Genomic DNA, 18,139 nt, shown 5'->3' with positions numbered 1-18,139 from the left:
ATGAAGAAAGTAAACTACATTTCCTCAATTCCAAGACACGATTTTTTTCTTTTAATTTTTTGTCATCTCTGAGACTAGGATCAGTCTAACATTTGATGACACAATGCAACAGATACTGTCTAGGAATCAGTCATGATATCGTTATCATTGCCTGAGCTTGTGTGCACTTGATGGCTTTTCTGATGACATGACTGGACAATTTCTATCACTGGACATTTAAGCTTGCAGACCCATTTAATAACTACCTGTGGAAGAACTGTGACGTCTCATTGTTGTCTGAAAATGTCTATTGGCACAAGCTAATAAAATCAAGAAAGGGTCAGCAATGAAATTTTAGCAGTTTGCAAGAAATCCATTGAGCCAATAAAGGGGCTTCCCACCGTGCCTGAAATAAGCATTTCCAACTCTCTTGACAGCACAGAGGATAAGAAAATACAGTGAAAATATGAGTTTAAAAGTAACCCTGAAGAGTTAGACTCTAAAAGTTAAGGATAATTTAACCATTTTATTTCATTCATATTTTTCTTTAAATCATGAATAAGAGTATTATGTAAATGCTATATCTCAAGTATAAATGCACTCTTTTAACAGGTATAAAATAAATAAGTAATAAAAAAGCCAATATGAGTTATCAGCAAGATAGCCTAATAGGAAGGACTGGACCCTTTTTTCTTTCAACAATATTTTATTCAACAATAATACACCGATCAATTCCATTAGTGGAAAATCCAGAAACTAGTTGACAGGCCATTGAACCCCAGGAAAGTGCAATATTAGCTACATTGACACTTTTAAGAAAATTGGAGACACCTCTTTGCTGTTCCTCTCCTCATTATAATACCATGCATTCAAGAGGAACTAGAAGTTTGCAAGTGCATATGAACACTTGCAATAGCTCTATTCCCTGGCTCAACATAGACTGAATGTAAGAAAACCGCATCTCCAGCTTATCCCTGTGGAGAGACAGAGTGAGACTGCGCATCCAAAATTGTAACTTTTCAGGTACTACCCTTGCAACTGTCTTCTATATCACCTATCTTGAAGTGTTGGCAGGACCCAGCATATACCAGACCTTTGGAGGCTACAGAAAACAAAGAAGGCAGCTTGAACTAGTGTGTAAGCATTCCCATAGCTCCTGGCCTATAGCTTAGGGCAGAGTGACCAAGTTAAAAAAAATTAGAAACAAAAACTTAACTCCAGCTTCTCTATGGGGAGGGAAGTATTTCGACCACAAACCTAACATTTCATCTTTTCTGTGTCCAGCTCCAGCAGCTGGTCATTGTTTTGCCTATCTTGGGGCTAGGCATATGCTTGCTTCCAATGGGCTACAAAGAACACAAAAATGGTGGCTTAAATTAGCACATGAGCACTTGCTACAGCTCCTCCCTGCTCCCAGATCTATGCAGAGTGAGGAGGTAAAAAAGAAAAGAAAAACAAACAAACAAACAAAAAAAGAAAACACCTCAGTTTTCAAATTCTCCTTGGGAAGGCAAAAAATTGGATAGCATGTGAAATATTCAAAATTTTCTGAGAGTTGACCAAGTGACGGGCTTCTCTGTCCACTATCTAAAAGTGCTCATGAGACCCTACATACTCTAGATTCTGGAAGTTCCTAAGAAAAAGATAGCAGTTTAAAAAAGAATCAAAATTTAAGAGGCCCACAGACGCTCTGCTTGGGTTGAATGAAGAAAGCTTTCTCCTATACAATACCAGTCCATGAAGACTTGGAGGCTGATATGGTTTGAGTATTTGTCCTGTTCAAATCTCATGCTGAAATGTAATATCCAGTGTTGGAGGTAGGGCTTGTTGGGAGGTGTTTGGGTCATGGGGGTTGATCCTTCATTGCTTGGTGCTGTCCTTGCAATTGTGAATGAGTTCTCAGGAGATCTGATTGCTTAAAAAGTGTGGCACCTTGCCTCCCTCTTTCTCTCAACATGTGATGTGCCTGCTCCTGCTTTAACTTCTGCCAGGAGTAAAAGCTCCTTGAGGTCTCCTCAGAATCGGAGAGAATGCCAGTGCCATGCTTGTACAGCTTGCAGAATCATGAGCCAATTAAACCTCTTTACTTGATAAATTAGCCAGTCTCACGCATTCTTGTATAAGAATGCCAGAATGGCCTAACACAGAAAGTTGTTACCAAGAAGTGGGACATTGCTATAAGGATACCTGAAAATGTGGACTTGACTTTGGAACTAGGTAATGAGCAGAGCTTACAAGAGTTTGGAGGACTCAGAAGAAGATAAGAAGATGAAGGAAAATTTGAAACTTCTTGGAAACTGGATAAATGATTATGACCAAAATGCAGATCGTGACATGGACAATGAAGTTCATGCTGACAAGGTCTCAAATGGAAATGACAGTTATTGGGAGCTGGAGAAAAGTCACTCTTGTTATGCCTTAGCAGAGTACTTGGCTGCATTGTGTTCATACCCTAGGGGATCTGTGGAAGTTTGAACTAAAGAGTGATGACTTGGCCGGGCACGGTGGCTCACGCCTGTAATCCCAACACTTTGGGAGGCCGAGGTGGGTGGATCACAAGGTCAGGAGATCGAGACCATCCTGGCTAACACAGTGAAACCCCATCTCTACTAAAAATACAAAAAAATTAGCCAGGCATTGTGGTGGGCACCTGTAGTCCCAGCTACTCGGGAGGCTGAGGCAGCAGAATGGTGTGAACCTGGGAGGCAGAGCTTGTAGTGAGCTGAGATCGCGCCACTGCACTCCAGCCTGGGCCACAGAGTGAGACTTCGTCTCCAAAAAAAAAGAGTGATGACTTAGAACATCTGATGGAAGAAATTTCTAAGCAGTAAAGCATTAAAGATATAGGTTGGCTGCTTCTAACATGCAATGCTCAGATATGAGAGCAAAGAAATGACCTAAAGTTGAAAGTTATATTTAAAGGGGAAGCAAAGCATAAAAGTTGGGAAAATTTGCAACCTAACTATTCGTCAAAGAAAGAAAAAGAGTTTAAGTAAAAAACCGTCTCAAGTTGCAAAAAGGACATTATAAAATGATTTTTTAAGTTAATTCACCAGGAATATACAGCCCAATATATTCACCCAATCTCAAAGACCCAAAAGCTATAAAGCAAACATAGACAGAACTGAAGAGAGAAATATAGAGAAATACAATACAGTCATCTCTTGGTATCTGTGAACAATGGTTCTAGGACTCCCTGTGGATACCAAAATCCAAGGATGCTCCAGTCTCTTATATAAAATAGTGTATTACAGTTAGCCCTCCATAGTAGGCTGACTTCATAATATCTCACTTTCAATTATAAATAGAATGACTAGAGAGAAAATCAATGAGGAAAGAGAGGACTTCAACAACATTATAGACTAATTGAACTTAACAGACACATAGAGAGAGAATACTTCACTCAATAAAAACAGAATGTATATTCTTTTCAAATAGAAATGGAACATTTTCTAAGATAGACCACATGTTACATCATGCAACAGGTCTTGATAAATTTAAAATTAAAATCATACCAATTATCTTTTCTAACTACAATGGAATAAAACTGGAAATTAGTATCAAAAAGAAAAGCAGAAAATTTTTAAAATATGGATACTAACAAACTTTTCAATAATTAAATTGTCAAAGAAATCAAAAGGGAAATTAGAAAATATTTAGATATGAAGAGAATCAAAAACAAAACATTCTAAAATGTGAGATGCAGCAAGAACAGTAGTAAGAGGAAGTGTTCAGTAATAAATATCTACATTTGTAGGGTAAATTTCATTTCCATATTCAAAAAACAGAGGTTATTTCTCTAATTTATGGTCACTAGCAGCATCTGGCATTATTTATTTGCTCTCAATACACACTGATAAATATCACATAATTATGCTAGTAAAAAGTAAAGAATTATCATAAACTAACAACCTATTTTACACCTCACAAAATTATCAAAAGAAAAACAAACTAAGGCCAAAGTTAGCAGAAGAAAAAAAAGATTAGAGAAGAAATAAATAAAATAAAGAATATGGAAAAAAAACCATTAGAAAAAATATCAACACAACTAAGTGTTGATCTTTTTGAAAGATAGGCAAAATTGACAAACTTTAAACTAGACTAAGCAAAAGAGAAAAGACTCAAACAAACAAAATAAGAGCTGAATGTGGCGACATTTAATTGATGCTAGAAAAATAAAACAATCATAAGAGATTACTATGAGAAATTATACATCAAAAATTAGATAAGAAAGAAAAAATAAATTCCTGGAGACATAAAACACAGAAAATATAGAAAACATAAAGAGATTTACAACCAGTAAAAATATTGAATTAATAATCAAATACCTCTCAACAAAAAACGTAGGACCAGATGGTTTTACTGGTACATGTTACTAAATAGCTAAAGAAAATATTAATGGCAATCCATTCCAATCTCTTGCCAAAAATTGAAGAGAAGAGAACATCTTCAAACTAATTTTATGACGCCAGCATTATTCTGATACCAAAGCCAGACAAAGACACCAAAAGGAAGAAAACTACAAACCAATATATCTGATGAAGACAGAAGAAAAAATCCTCAAACAATACTAGTAAACTGAATTTAATAGCATATAAAAAGGATACTACACTATATTCACGGGGGATTTATACCTGAAATGCTAAGTTTAACAAATATCACCAAGTGTAACGTAACACATTAACAAAAAAAGGACAAAATCTACATGATCATATATGCAGATGTTAAATAGCATTTGTTAAAATCCAACGTTTTGTGAAAAAAACTTTCAACAAGCTAGGAATAGATAAAAATTGCCTCAACAAAATGAAGTGCATATTTAAAAAGCCCACAGCTAGCATTAAATTCAAGAGTGAAAAACTGAAAGCTTTCAGGAACAAAGGAAGAATGGCCACTCTCATCACTTCTATTCAACATAGTCCTGCCATTTTATGCCAGAGCAATTAACCAAGAAAAAGAAATAAAAGACATTCAAACTTGAAAGAAAGAAGTAAAATTGCCTCTACTTGCAGATGGCATGATTTTGTATATAGAAAACCCTAAAGATGATGCATGCACACACACACACACACACCTGTTAGAATTGAATAAACACATTCTGTAAAGTTGCAGGATACAAAATAATTATAAGATATTACTTATATTTCTATGAATTAACCAAGTACTATTTGAAAAGACATTAGGCAAGCAATTTCATTTACACTAAAATCATAAAGAATAAAACACAAAAATAAATTTAAGAAGGTGAAAGACTTGTGCATGAAATACTTCAAGACACTGAGGAAAGAAATTAAAGAAGCCATAAATAATTAGAAAGACATTCTGTGTTAATTAATTGAAGGACTTATTAATATTAAATGTCCATACTATCCAAATATATGTAAAGATTTGATACAATACCTATCAAAAGCCCAATAGTATTTTTACAAAAATATAACAAACAATTCTAAAATGCATATGGAACCACGAAGGACATCAAATAGCCAAAAAAGCATTGAGAAAGAATAAAGCTGCCTCATATTTCCTAATTACAAAATGTATTCTAAAGCTATAGTAATTAATACAATATGGTACCAGCATAAAGACAGAAATATAGACCAATGGAACAGAACAGAGACAGTAAATGGGGCAAAAAAGAAACATGCAGAATAAAATAAAATATCATAAATCATTTATATATGAAAAGGGGTTAATTTCTAAAGCACACGAGGAAATCCTACAACTCAATAGCAAAAAAATAATAACGATTAAAAATTTTGCAGCAACTTGGATGGAACTGGAGGACGTTATTCTAAGTGAAGTAACTCAGGAATGGAAAACCAAATACTGTATGTTCTCACTTATCACTGGGAGCTAAGCCATGAAGATACAAAGACATACAGATTGATGTGATTGATTTAGGAGGCTCAGAAGGGGAAAGATGGAAGGGGACTGAGGGATAAAAAACTACATATTGGGTACAATGTACATTACTCAGGTAAGGATGCACTAAAATATCAACATTTATCATAGAATTCACCTATGTAACGAAAAACAACATCTACCCCAAAAGCTATTGAAATAAAAATTAATTAATTATTAGTGAGTAGAATGGTGGCTACCAGAAGCCAGGTGGTTGGGAGAAGAGTGGCGTTGAGGATGCTGGGTTCATCCTGCAGACCCTGGCCTACGAACGGATGAAAGGAGTACTCAGACACAGGTATGCGGTGAAAGAGTGGCTAGGGGACTGCCAAAGAGTGAGTAGCAGTCCCAATAAGCTGGAGCTGCTCACTTTTATTTAGTACAGACATAATGCCGAAAGCCTGGAGCCAACACAATCTGTGTGTAATTAACATTATTGTTCCCCCTTACTGGGAACAGTCACGTGTACGGATGGTCAAAGGTCAGTTTCTGGACAACATGGGTAGACAAGCCTATTTAGATAAATTCCCCTATACTTCGTTATACCTATTTCTTGCGCTCTGCCTCAGGGTAAGAGAACAGCTATCTTCAGCTTATTCTCCCCTGAAGTTTTTCAGAGCCTTCTCACCTTTCAAAAGGCCTGCTTCCTTCTCTATAGCTTCTTCCACCACTCTGACTGATCTCCCACATGAGGAGATATTGGTCAAAGCATACATAATTACAATTAGGAGGAAAAAATTGCAGAGATTTATTGTGCAGCAGGGTGACTATTCTTAACCACAATATGTTGTATTTTTGAAATATGCTGAGAGAGTAGATGTTAAGTGTTTCCACTACAAAAGTAACTATGTAAGATAATGCATTTGTTAATTAGCTAAATTTAACTATTCCACGTATATATGTATTTCAAAACATTAGAGTGTACATGATAAAAATACAATTTTATATATGTCAGTGGGTGGCTGATACCTGTAATCCCAGCACTTTGGGAGGCCAAGACAAATTGGATCGCCTGAGGTCAGGAGTTTGAGACCAGCCAGGCCAACATGGTGAAATCCCAGCTCTACTAAAAATACAAAAATTAGCCAGGTGTGGTGGAGGCACTTGTAATCCCAGATACTCTGGAGGCTGAGGCTGGAGAATCACTGGAACCTGGGAGGCAGAGATTGCAGTGAGCTGAGATCACACAACTGCACTCCAGCCTGGGTGACAGAATGAGACTGACTCAAAAAAAAAAAAAAAGTAAATTTGAAAAAACAATTAGGCTACATACCTGAATAGAAATTTCTCCAAAGAAGACACACAAATGAACAACAGGTCAATAAAAAGATTTGCAACATCACATATTGGAGAAATGCAAATCAAAAGCACAACTCCACTCTTCTCCTACACCTTACACCTGTAGAATAGCTATCATTTAACAAAGAAAGTGTCTGCAAGAATGTGGAGATATTTGAACATGGTACACTGCTGGTAGAATACAAAAAGGTACAGCCAGTATAAAAGGTACTATAAAGATTCCTCAAAAATTAAATACAGAACTCTCATATGACCCAGCAATCCCACTTCTGGGTACATATATAAAAGAATTGAAATCATTATCTTGAAGAGACATTTGCATTTGCACGTTCATTGCAGCACTGTTCATAATAGCTAGCTGTAAAAACAACCTCATGTCTGCTGAGGGATAAATGGATAAAGAAAATATTGTATAGACATACAATGGAATATAATTCAGTCTTTAAAAAGAAGGATATTCTGCAATATGTGATAACTTGGATGAACTTTGAGGACATTAGGCAAAATGAACCAGTTACAGAAGGTCATATACTACACGATTACATTCATGTGAGAAACATAAAACAGTAACACTCACAGAAGCAAAGAGTAGAATGGTTATTGCCAGTGATTAAATGGAATGGAAGCAGGGAGTTGTTAGTCAGTGGGTATAAAGTTTCACTTATGCAGTTCTGCAGCCTCTACAGGAAGAAGAGAGGGGGGAGGTGTTACACACTTTTGAGCAAATAAATCTCATGAGAATTCACTCAGTATCATGAGATCAACATCAAGGGGGATGGTGTTAAACTATTCATGAGAAACTACCTTTATTACTCAATCACCTCCCAGCAGGCCCCACCTCCATCACTGGGGATTACAATTCTACATGATTTTGGCAGGAACACAGATCCAAATCATATCAGCTACTGTTGATCAGAATCCTTACCAATAACATAAACAGTTGATTAACACATGTTTTGTATGTTACATGTATTATATATAGTATTCTTAATATAAAGTAAGCTAGAGAAAAAATGTTATAAAGAAAATCACAGGGAAGATAAAACATATTTACTATTGAGTTGAAGTGGAACATCATAAGATCTTTCTCATCTCTTCACATTGAGTAGGCTGAGGAGAAGAAGGAATGGGAGGCACTGGTCTTGCTTTCACTAGGGTAGCAGAGGTAGAAGAGGTGGAGGAGGTAGAAGGGAAGGCAAAAGAGGCAAGTAGATTCAGTAACTATTTCAGAAATACATCATAATTTCTATTTGACTTTGTGGTTTTGTCATTTCTCTAAAAAGTTTTCCAAATGGAACTAATCCTTCTTCCAATATATGCTTTAGTTTCAGTGCTCACATTAGAGAAGAGTCCCTGTTATAAAAGAAGCCAAAAACAGCCTTTAATTATCAGAATCCTTCTGCTAGATTGCCTAATAACAATTTGTTTCTGGCACTGCTGCTTCTGTGTCTCCTTCCCCATCATCTGACGCTAGTTTGCAGGCACTCATCTCCATCAAGTCATCCTCTGTTAACTTCCCTGATGAGCTGTGAATTAGCTCTTGAATTTCTCCAATACCTATATCTTGAAATTCTTTACTCCCCACCTTTTCTTCCATATCCATAATCTCTTTCATAATTTTCTTGATTGGCCATGTTATTAATCCTATGAATTTATGCACAACATCTGAACAAAATTTTCTCTGGTAGAAATGCAGTTTTGCACTTAATGACTTTCCCTTTTTTTTTTTCCTATAACAACAATAGCATCTTAAGTGGTGTAATTCTTCTAGTCTTTTATGATGTTCTGCCTATCAGGATTTTCTTTGATAGCACTGATAATCGTTTCCTTAGAGTATCATCTGTAATGATCCTTTAAAGTTTCTTATGACTCCATGATCTAGAGGCTGAATTAGAGATGTTGTGGTGGAACAAACAGATCACTACAATGCCTTTGGTGTCGAACTTATGGGGTTCTAGGTGACCAGGGGCATCGACTGATGTGAAAAGGACTGTAAAGGCAGTCCCTTATTGTCAAGCTACTTCCTGTCTTCAGGAACAAGGCATTGATGGAAACAATTCTGAAAAAGAGTACTAATTGTTCAGGCCTTCCTTTTGTATGACTAGAAGACTAGCAGTTGATTTTTATCTTTTCCCTTCAAGGTTTGGGAATTATCAGCTTTGTAGATACTAGCAGTTTTGATAATAAGCCTGACCTTATTTGCACAGAACAGTAGACTTACCCTATCCCTTCCTGCCTCAAATCCTGGTGCTCACTTCTCTTCTTTATTAATAAACGTCCTTTTTGGCTTTTTTATTTCCCCAGGATAGGACACTTTCATCTGCATTAAAAACCTGCTCGTGCAGATATCCTTTCTCAATGATCTTCTTAGTGGAATCTGAAAACTTGTTCACTTTCTCTCATTTGGCAGAAGCTGCTTCTTCTGTTATTTTGAAAATTTTTAAACCCAAATCATTTTCTAAAATTATCAAACCATCCTTTGCTTGCATTAGTTTCTCCAGCTTTAGATCCCTCACCTTCCTTTGCTTTAAATGGTCATATAATAACTTCACATTTTCTCAAATCACATTAAAGTCTGTGGTTATGCCTTTCTTATAAAAGTTTGCAGCCATATAACAATTTCATTTTCAATATGAGATAAGATGGTATATTACTAAAAGTGCAAGATTTTGTGCCTGCTGGCATAGACTCAGCAATGCCATCATGAATTTCCTTTTTTTCCCCTTTTTTGTTTTTTTTTCAATGATCTTTATGCTGGATTCATTTGTATTGAAACAATGGGCAGCTGAAGACTTCAATCTGCATTATATGTCAAGCAATACAACTTTTTCTTGTAATGTCGTGACTTTTCTCAGTTTCTTAGGAGCAGTTTCAGCATCACTAGTGGCAATTCATATGGCTCCAACGGTGTTATTCAAAGTTGGCAGTATTGCACTAAACAGTGTAAAAACACACAAGAATCACAAACAATCAGATTTTGCTGCAACCCACAATTTATTGGAGAGAGGAACTGTTCATGTGGAGGTAATTAGTGTCACATGGTGTTTTAAGCAGGTGCTTTCAACACAACCTTATTACTACAATTACAGGAGGTGCTATGAAATTATTACAGCAGTAAAGTGTACTACAGTCAATTTTATAAAGTTATGCTTTAATAGTACATCTTCACATTTGTTTTCACTTCTCTTGACTGTAGATGACATAATATGAGGTATGTATGTGTTTCCGTGCTTAAATTTAAAGTTTAACTTTAAAAAAACAAACTTTGATGTTAGAATAAAATTAGAATTAGTAGAATTTGGCTGAGAATCCATCTGGTCCGGGGCTTTTTTTCGTCAGTAGGTTTTTTATTACTAATTCATTTTGATAACTTGTTATCGGTCTGTTCAGGTTTTCACTTTTTTTCTGGTTTAATCTTCGGAGGTTGTTTCCAAGAATGACTCTATTTCCTCTAGATTTTCTAATTTGTGTGCAGAGGGGCGTTCGTAATGCATTTCTATGGGAGTTGTTGTAATGTGATCTTTGTCATTTCTGATTGTGCTTAATTGGGTCTCCTTTTTTTTCTTTGTTAATCTAGTTAACAGTCTATTAATCTTTTTATATTCTTTCGAATAGCAAACTCTTGGTTTTATTTATCTTTTGTATACATTTTGCATCACAATTTCATTCTGATTTTAGTTATTTATTTTGAGTTTGCTTTGGGGTTGTCCTTTTTTTTTCTAGTTAGTGTAAGTGCAATGTTAAATTGTTAATTTGAAATCTCTCTGCCTTCTTGATGAAGGCCTTTAGCATTGTAAACTTCCTCTTAACACTGCTTTAGATAGATCCCAAAGATTTTAGTGAGGTGTGTCTCTATTTTATTTAATGTCACAAAACGGTTTTAATTTCATTCTTAAACCAAGAATTAATCAGGAAAAGTTGTTGAATTACCATGCTTTTGGGTGGTTTTAAGAAATGTTTTTGGTATTGATTTCTATTTTTATTGCACTTCTGTTCAAGAATGTACTCAAAATCTTTTAATTTTTTGAATGTATTGACACTTTATAACTGAGCATGTGATTGATTTTAGAATACAATCTATATGCAGATGAGGAGAAAGCATATTCTGTTAGTGTTGGGTGGAGTATTCTGTAGGATGTTTTTGGATCCAGTTGCTTGAGAGTTGAGTTTAAGTCCAAAATTTACATTTTAATTTTCTGCTTCGATACCTGTCTAACACTGTCAGTGAGTTGTTGAAGTCTTCCACTATTATGGTGTGGCTGTCTGTTTTTAGTTTCCTTAGGTCTCTAAGAAATTTTTTTGTAAATCTGGGCCCTCCACTTTTGACTGCATATATATTTAGAATAGTTAAGTCTTCTTGTTAAATTTAACACTTTATCCTTATGTAATACCCTTCTTTATCCTTCTTGACTGTTTTTGGTTTAATGTCTGTTTTATCTGATGTAAAAATAGTGATTACTGCCCTGTTTTGTTTTCTGTTTGCATGGATAGATCTCTTTCCGTCCCTTTACTTTGATCCTGTGGGTATTGTACATGTAAGATGTGTCTCTTAAAGATAACAGAAGGCTAATTTTTGTCTTCTTATGAAGCTTGTCACTCAGTGTCTTTTAATTGGGGCATTTAGCCTGTTTACATTCAGGGTTATTATTGATATGTGAGATTTTGATCATGGCATCATGTTTTTAGCTGGTTGTTTCATAGACTTTGTTGTATAGTTGCTTTATGTGTCTGGGCTATGTATTTAAGTGTGTTTTTGTTGCGGCAAGTATTATCTTTTGTTTCCATGTTTAGCACTCTTCTAGAGACCTGTTATAAGGCTGGTTTAGTGATAAGAAATTTCCTCAATGTTTGCTTGTATGAGAAGGAGTTTAGTTCCCTTTCACTTATAAAATTAATTTGGTGGGATATGAAATTGTTGGTTGAAATTTCTTTTCTTTAAGGGTGCTGAAAATAGGCCCCCAATCTCTTCTGGCTTGTATGGTTTTTGCTCAAAGGCATTCTGCAAGACTGATGGGGTTCCCCTTGACAGTGACTTGATCCATCTCTCTAGCTGCCCCCCAAAAAAATCTTAAAATATTTATTTCTTTCATGTGGACTTTGGGGAACTGATGAGTAGATGCCTTGGGGATTGTCATCTTTATAGCATCTCAGAGGGGTTCTCTGTAATTTATGAATTTGCATATCAATCTCTCTAGCAAGTTTGAGGATATTTTCATGGACTATATCCGCAAATTTGTTTTACAAGTTGCTTACTCTCTCTTTTTCTCTCTCAGGAATTCCAATGAATCATAGTTTGGTTTCTTGACAGAAAGAAACCAAATTCCTAGAAGTTTTCTTCATTTTTAAGGTTTTTTTTTTTCTTTCTTTTTGTCTGATAGAGTTGATTATAAAAACTGGTTTTTAAGCTCTGAGATTCTTTTCTCTCTTTGGTATGTTCTGCTGCTAAAGGTCTGAATGTATTATAAAATTCATGTAGTTTTTTTTTTTAATTCCAGAAGTAGTATTTTTTTAATGGCTATTTTGTCTTTCAGCTTTTGGATCATTCTACTGGAATTATTGAATTCCTTAAATTGTGTTTCAGCATTTTCCTGAATCTCAATGAGCTTTCTTGCCATCCAGATTCCGAATTGCCTGTCTGTCATTTTAGTCATTCCAATGTGGTTAAGAACCATCGCTGGAGAGCTCAAATGCACCCATTTGAAGGTTAAGGTACATTCTTCCTTTTTGAATTGCCAGATTTCTTGTTGATTTTTTTTCATCTTGAAGGACTGGTGTTCCTTTAACTGTGGTATAAGTTGAGTATGGTCAGTTAGGTTAATTTCTGGGATAAGACTCTGCACAATATTTTTATTTGCAGTTAGATTCTTCCTCTCAGTTTCATATGCAATGTATACTGACAAACTATTTTTGAAGTCAGGCACAGTGGCTGAAGCCTGTAATTCCAGGACTTTGCGAGGCTAAGGTGGCAGGATCACTTGAGGCCAGAAGTTTGAGATCAGCCTGGGCAACATGGAAAACCCTGTCTCTACAGAAAATAACAAATATTAGCCAAGTGTAGTGGTGTGTGCCTGTAGTCCCAGCTACTTAGAAGGCTGAGGTGGGAGAATGGCTTAAGCCAAGGAGCTTGAGGCTGCAGTGAGCTATGATTGCTTCTCTGCACTCTAGCCTGGGTGACAGAGTGAGATACAGTCTCAAATATATAGATAGATGTTTTAAATTGAGCTGTGATCCAGTAATTGGTGCTTAAGAGTAATGGCTGGCAGATAAGCTGTTACTCAGGGACATAACTCTTTTGTTTTTCAGTGTGTTTACAACAGTGCTTGCGGCAGTGGGCCAGAGAGATGACCCCATTAACAGGCCCACGCCTGGGCCTTAGGGGACACCCCCTCACCCTCCCGCTCTGGTCACTGGTGCCACACTTGCATTTCTTTTGTTAGGAAACTCTTCTGAGCCATGGAGCTCCTTTAGGCAGAGGCAGCAGCTGGCAGACAGGACACAGCCTTCCTGGACTAGGCATATGAAAAGAGATATGTCTCGTTCTGCACTGGCCCATGAACCCATGCATCTCACCCCTCTCAGTATTCTGAGATTGGGGGTTCCTCCTCTGCTTGAGTGCTGGGCACCAATCTCAGCTCACACTCCCAAGCTATGCACTGCAGCCCTGGGGTTTTGGGACTAGCCTGTGGCTCCATTGTCTGGCCCCTCTGGTTCAGGCAGTAGCTACACTGGGGGATCTGAAGTGCCCCAAGGATACTGAGGAAGTACTCAGGTGGGGGTCCTTGAAAAAACCCTCAGGCTGAGCAGTGGAGGCTGTGCTGTGCACATATTCTTGCAGGTGTGGCCAGGCAGGAGTACTGGGAGGGACTGGAGGGCAGAAGGGCCTACAGTGCAGATGTGTCCCAGCTCACAGGAAAGTTGGCCCTGCTGTCTCTTCGCTCAGCAGTCAGGTGGGTTGAGAGCTACTTGGTGGAAGAAAGAGAGCCTTGGATGTTGGGCGCCTATGGCTGCATTCTGCTGCAGCTACCCAACATGCAAAACCCCCTGGGTTCAATGCTGGCTGTAGTTCTGTTTCTGCCTACTCTCTGGGCAGATGCCCCTGCCTGTTCCAATGTCTCTGGGGGTCATGGATTCTCTTGTAGGTAGGATCCCAGATGTCAACAGTGAGAGTAGGCTGTCCCACTGCCACTTGACTCACCTCTTAGCTAGGAGCCATTCAGGGCTGGAAACTATCTCTGGTGTTCAACAATCCTGCACTGGGTTTCCAGCTTTCTCTCTCTTCAGCCTCAGTGTCTGTGTTACCTCTCTATTGACTTTCAGTGTTTTCTCTCAAAAGATATGCTCGAAGTATGTTAGTTTATTCAATATTTTGGGCTTCCTCAGCGGAAGTGGTGCTTCCTGAGTGTGTCTAGTTGGCCATCTTGTACCCTATAATAAATTTAATTTCTTATAGTAGATTTGTGTATATTTTATGGTAGTGAATGATAAAATAGTTGAGTCTCTAAATATATTTTATGCATTCATGATATACCTTTTTCTTAGGGTTTCCTTTACTTCTACACTATGCAATTCATCTATAAATTTTCTCAAATTTTCACAAATCTCCCCAAATTTTTTCAATATATTTATTGAAAAAAGTCTGTGCATAAGTGGACGAGCATAATTTAAACCTATTGTTCATGGGTCCACTGTATGTTTCAAAACCTGTTAAGAAGGTAGATTTCATTTTAATTGTTCTTACCACAATAAAAGAAAAATAATAAGAAATAAAAAAGCATATGCATACAGAAACACATACCACAGAAGTTTGTGGCATGATTAAATGGTGCCATTACTCTAATCTATAAGAAAAGTCACTAATATAAGATAACATTGACTTGATTACAAACTATCTAGAAATAATTATTTTCAAGGATGCACAGATCTGGGTTTAAATTTGATTTATATGATCGAATTGTGTCATAATCAACAACTCAGACTTCAGGAAATGATTGGTTAAATCAGTGACTCCATCTACATGCAAAGTATTTATTCATCACCTGTGACAAATGTAATTTTGATGACTTTTTTTTCTGTTCTTTCACTGTTCTACTAACTAAGGGTCATAATCTCGCTAGACAGGACCTGAGAAAAAGTTTTTCTTGGCTCACTCAGTCTTAAAAATTGAAAAATTCTACGCAAAAATTTTGGTGTTTGGATTTTCTTGGAAACCAATCAGAAGTCCTTGCCAATGCAGGGCCTAAATTTGTGCATTAAAAGAATAGACCAGAGCTGAGGAACACAAGTGCTTTTGGATGTGTGGGGAGAGCAGTTCACAACCAAAAGAATTCTCCTATTCTAACCATCACACCCTAAATTCCTGTTCCTGGCACTCTTTACTCATTTATTTTTACGTCTTCAGCTCCTTTAGGCATTGGAGTTTGCCAAAGTATACTTTGTAAGTGAAGCTCATACTCATCACTGAATAAGAGAAGATATAATAATATCTGAACATTCAATGTTAGAAATTGTATCGTGACAGATTCTCAAATAATGTAATAGTTTCTTATTAGAGAGCTTATAAAATAATTAACCTAAGGACATTTACCACTTATTTCTGTATTCTTCTTGATAAAGCAGCGATGAAACTGGAGTTGAGTGAGTAGAAATAATGTACATAATGTGTAGCTACTCTAAGGCATATGTCTAAAATTGAACATGTAAAACATTTTATCAAATATTTTCTTTCTAGTTTTAGATTAGCAAACACTTTCACGTTTTTGGCTGTTGTTGGCCCACTGTGATGTCTATCCCATCTTGGAAATGAATCCTTTGAGCTCTTTGGAATGATCTATTGAAGGCCTAGTGAGATAGAAAATTGTATTTATTTATTCACAAACATAACTAATTATTATTTGCTAAGAACATGCCATTCTGTCATGTGGTAAAGAGATGGCAGGTAAGCACACAAATATTAATAGCTGATTGTGAGAAGGGTTACAATAAAGGCATGCTCTTGGCTATTAATTTCGGACTAATGGAAAGCGATGAAGTAAGGCTTCTCTAAGAGGAGCCACATTTTGGAAGAGACTTCAAGAACTATGCAAATGAAAAAGAGGAAAAAGTTTTACCAAGTGTAAATGCAGAGAAATGTGAGATTACAGGGCACAGTAACTCAGTCAGTAATTGAATAAGGTATGGATATTCATCAAGAGGAGGAATATAGGGAATAAAGTGGGTTTGGAGGTAAGGTGATGAGATCAGATTTTGACATATTGTGCTTTAGGTATTAATAAGATATCTAAGAAGGGAAAACATGAAGAAGCACTGGAAATATCAATTAACACAAATGATAGAAATATACCGATTTACTAATCTATAGTAAAGTAGGTAGAAATTGATTGTGTTTCACTAATAACAGAAGCAGATTATACTGGATTTAGAAGTGGATGGGCGGTGAGAAGGTGAGATATCTTAGCTAATTTAGTTAATGTTTTCCTAGGTGCTTGGCTCTAAAGAGGAATAAAAAAAAGATTCAGCTAGAAAGTTGTGTGGGGGTATAAAACACTAGCTATGTATAAAGATGGGAAATACTTGGGTGTGTTTGCTAAATAAAAGAGAAGATGGAGACAAAGAAGTGGGAAGGGAGAATCTAAGCTCCAGCTAGATCTATCAACATTGGATATAGATGTATATATTTTCCACTGAGTTGCGAAAAAGAAAAAGAATATATAGATATGGTGCAAGAATATTTTTTAAGGCAAAGGGCCTGAAATTGAGACAGTTTTTATAACATGGCATCTCTTTCATCTATAAGAAGGAAAGTACGCTGTGAGAATGAAGAAGAAAATCATACATTTTATTTATGTGTCCTCTGTTTTATTCCTTTGTTCAACAAGTACTTACTGAATATTGCCATATGCCAAGCCCTCTGCTAGGACTAAGGAAAATGACCAAAAAATACACAGTGAAGTCTCTCAAATGACTCTAGCCATAAATCAATGCAGCAGCCACAAGAAGACTTTAGCAAAGCAAACTTTAAGTTCTACACATCAACATCCAAGCCACCATCAACTGAAAAATAAAATTTACTTGACTGGACAGTCAGTTTGGGAGGGAGACTTTTTACATACGGTTATTTTGGACCAAGCTCATGAAAATAACTTTGTTTACATTCTCTTATTTTACACTCAGTTGTAAAAGATAGTATAAATAGGAGCTGAATTTTATATTTATTCTGATTAGTAATGCATTTATTTCCTACTTGTAACCTTCTAATTATATTAAGCAAAGGACTATTGAAAGAGTGAATTCAGTTATTTGAAAAAATGCTTTTTTTCTGTGTGCTTAGAAAGACATTATCATGGTACCTTGTTCTGGTTGTACTTACTTAGATCGACATATCCAATATCCACGTACATTTTAGAAAACAGAGATCCCAGGGTGAAGCCAATGATTGGACCAATCATTGCTATTGCATTCAATATACCTGAAAATATTATAAAGCAACTTTACTAGATGCCAAGAATGCATGGTTCTTATTCACCATGTTTTAAAAAGAAATATGATACCATACATATACCCAAATATATGTTCTAATAGGTAAAATAATAAGTTTAGTAACTCTACTATTTCAAAAGTAGACAAAGGGAAAGTGGTCATACAATTTAATATTTTGTGTACATTACCTAAATACAAAGAAGAATGTCCTTCTTTAGCAAAATCATCAATGTAAGAAAGCCCCAGTGGTACTATGGGAGTCTCCCCTATTCCACGAAGCATATTACCCATGAACACATATATCCACATGTATGACCCAGATTCCTTTAAACAACCTATGTAGATAAGAGAGTGTTTCATTTTAAACATTAATTTTAGCATTTCTATTACAAATTTAACTACTTGTAAACTCTTAATTATTCTACTCATTTTTTTAAATTTACAAGTACAGGTAATCTATATTCACTTTGCAAACTTTGACAAT

At 36.2% G+C, this 18,139-nt stretch overlaps 1 protein-coding gene across 1 annotated transcript in view; it reads right to left on the bottom strand.

The window, feature by feature from the left end:
* LOC100448597 (solute carrier organic anion transporter family member 1B1) overlaps positions 1-18,139 on the bottom strand; it is a 95,174-nt gene that overhangs the window by 39,864 nt on the left and 37,171 nt on the right. The window contains exons 5-6 of the mRNA XM_002823010.6: positions 17,844-17,990; positions 17,546-17,644 (exon numbers count right to left, since the gene is read on the bottom strand). Of these exons, the coding sequence (XP_002823056.4) occupies positions 17,546-17,644; positions 17,844-17,990 (246 nt within the window). The remainder of the gene's footprint in view (positions 1-17,545; positions 17,645-17,843; positions 17,991-18,139) is intronic.

Source organism: Pongo abelii, chromosome 10, assembly GCF_028885655.2.
Source record: "Pongo abelii isolate AG06213 chromosome 10, NHGRI_mPonAbe1-v2.0_pri, whole genome shotgun sequence".
Taxonomy (NCBI): Eukaryota; Metazoa; Chordata; class Mammalia; order Primates; family Hominidae; genus Pongo; species Pongo abelii.
Note: the sequence above shows the minus strand (reverse complement) of the source record. Positions and strands in the feature narration are given on the sequence as shown.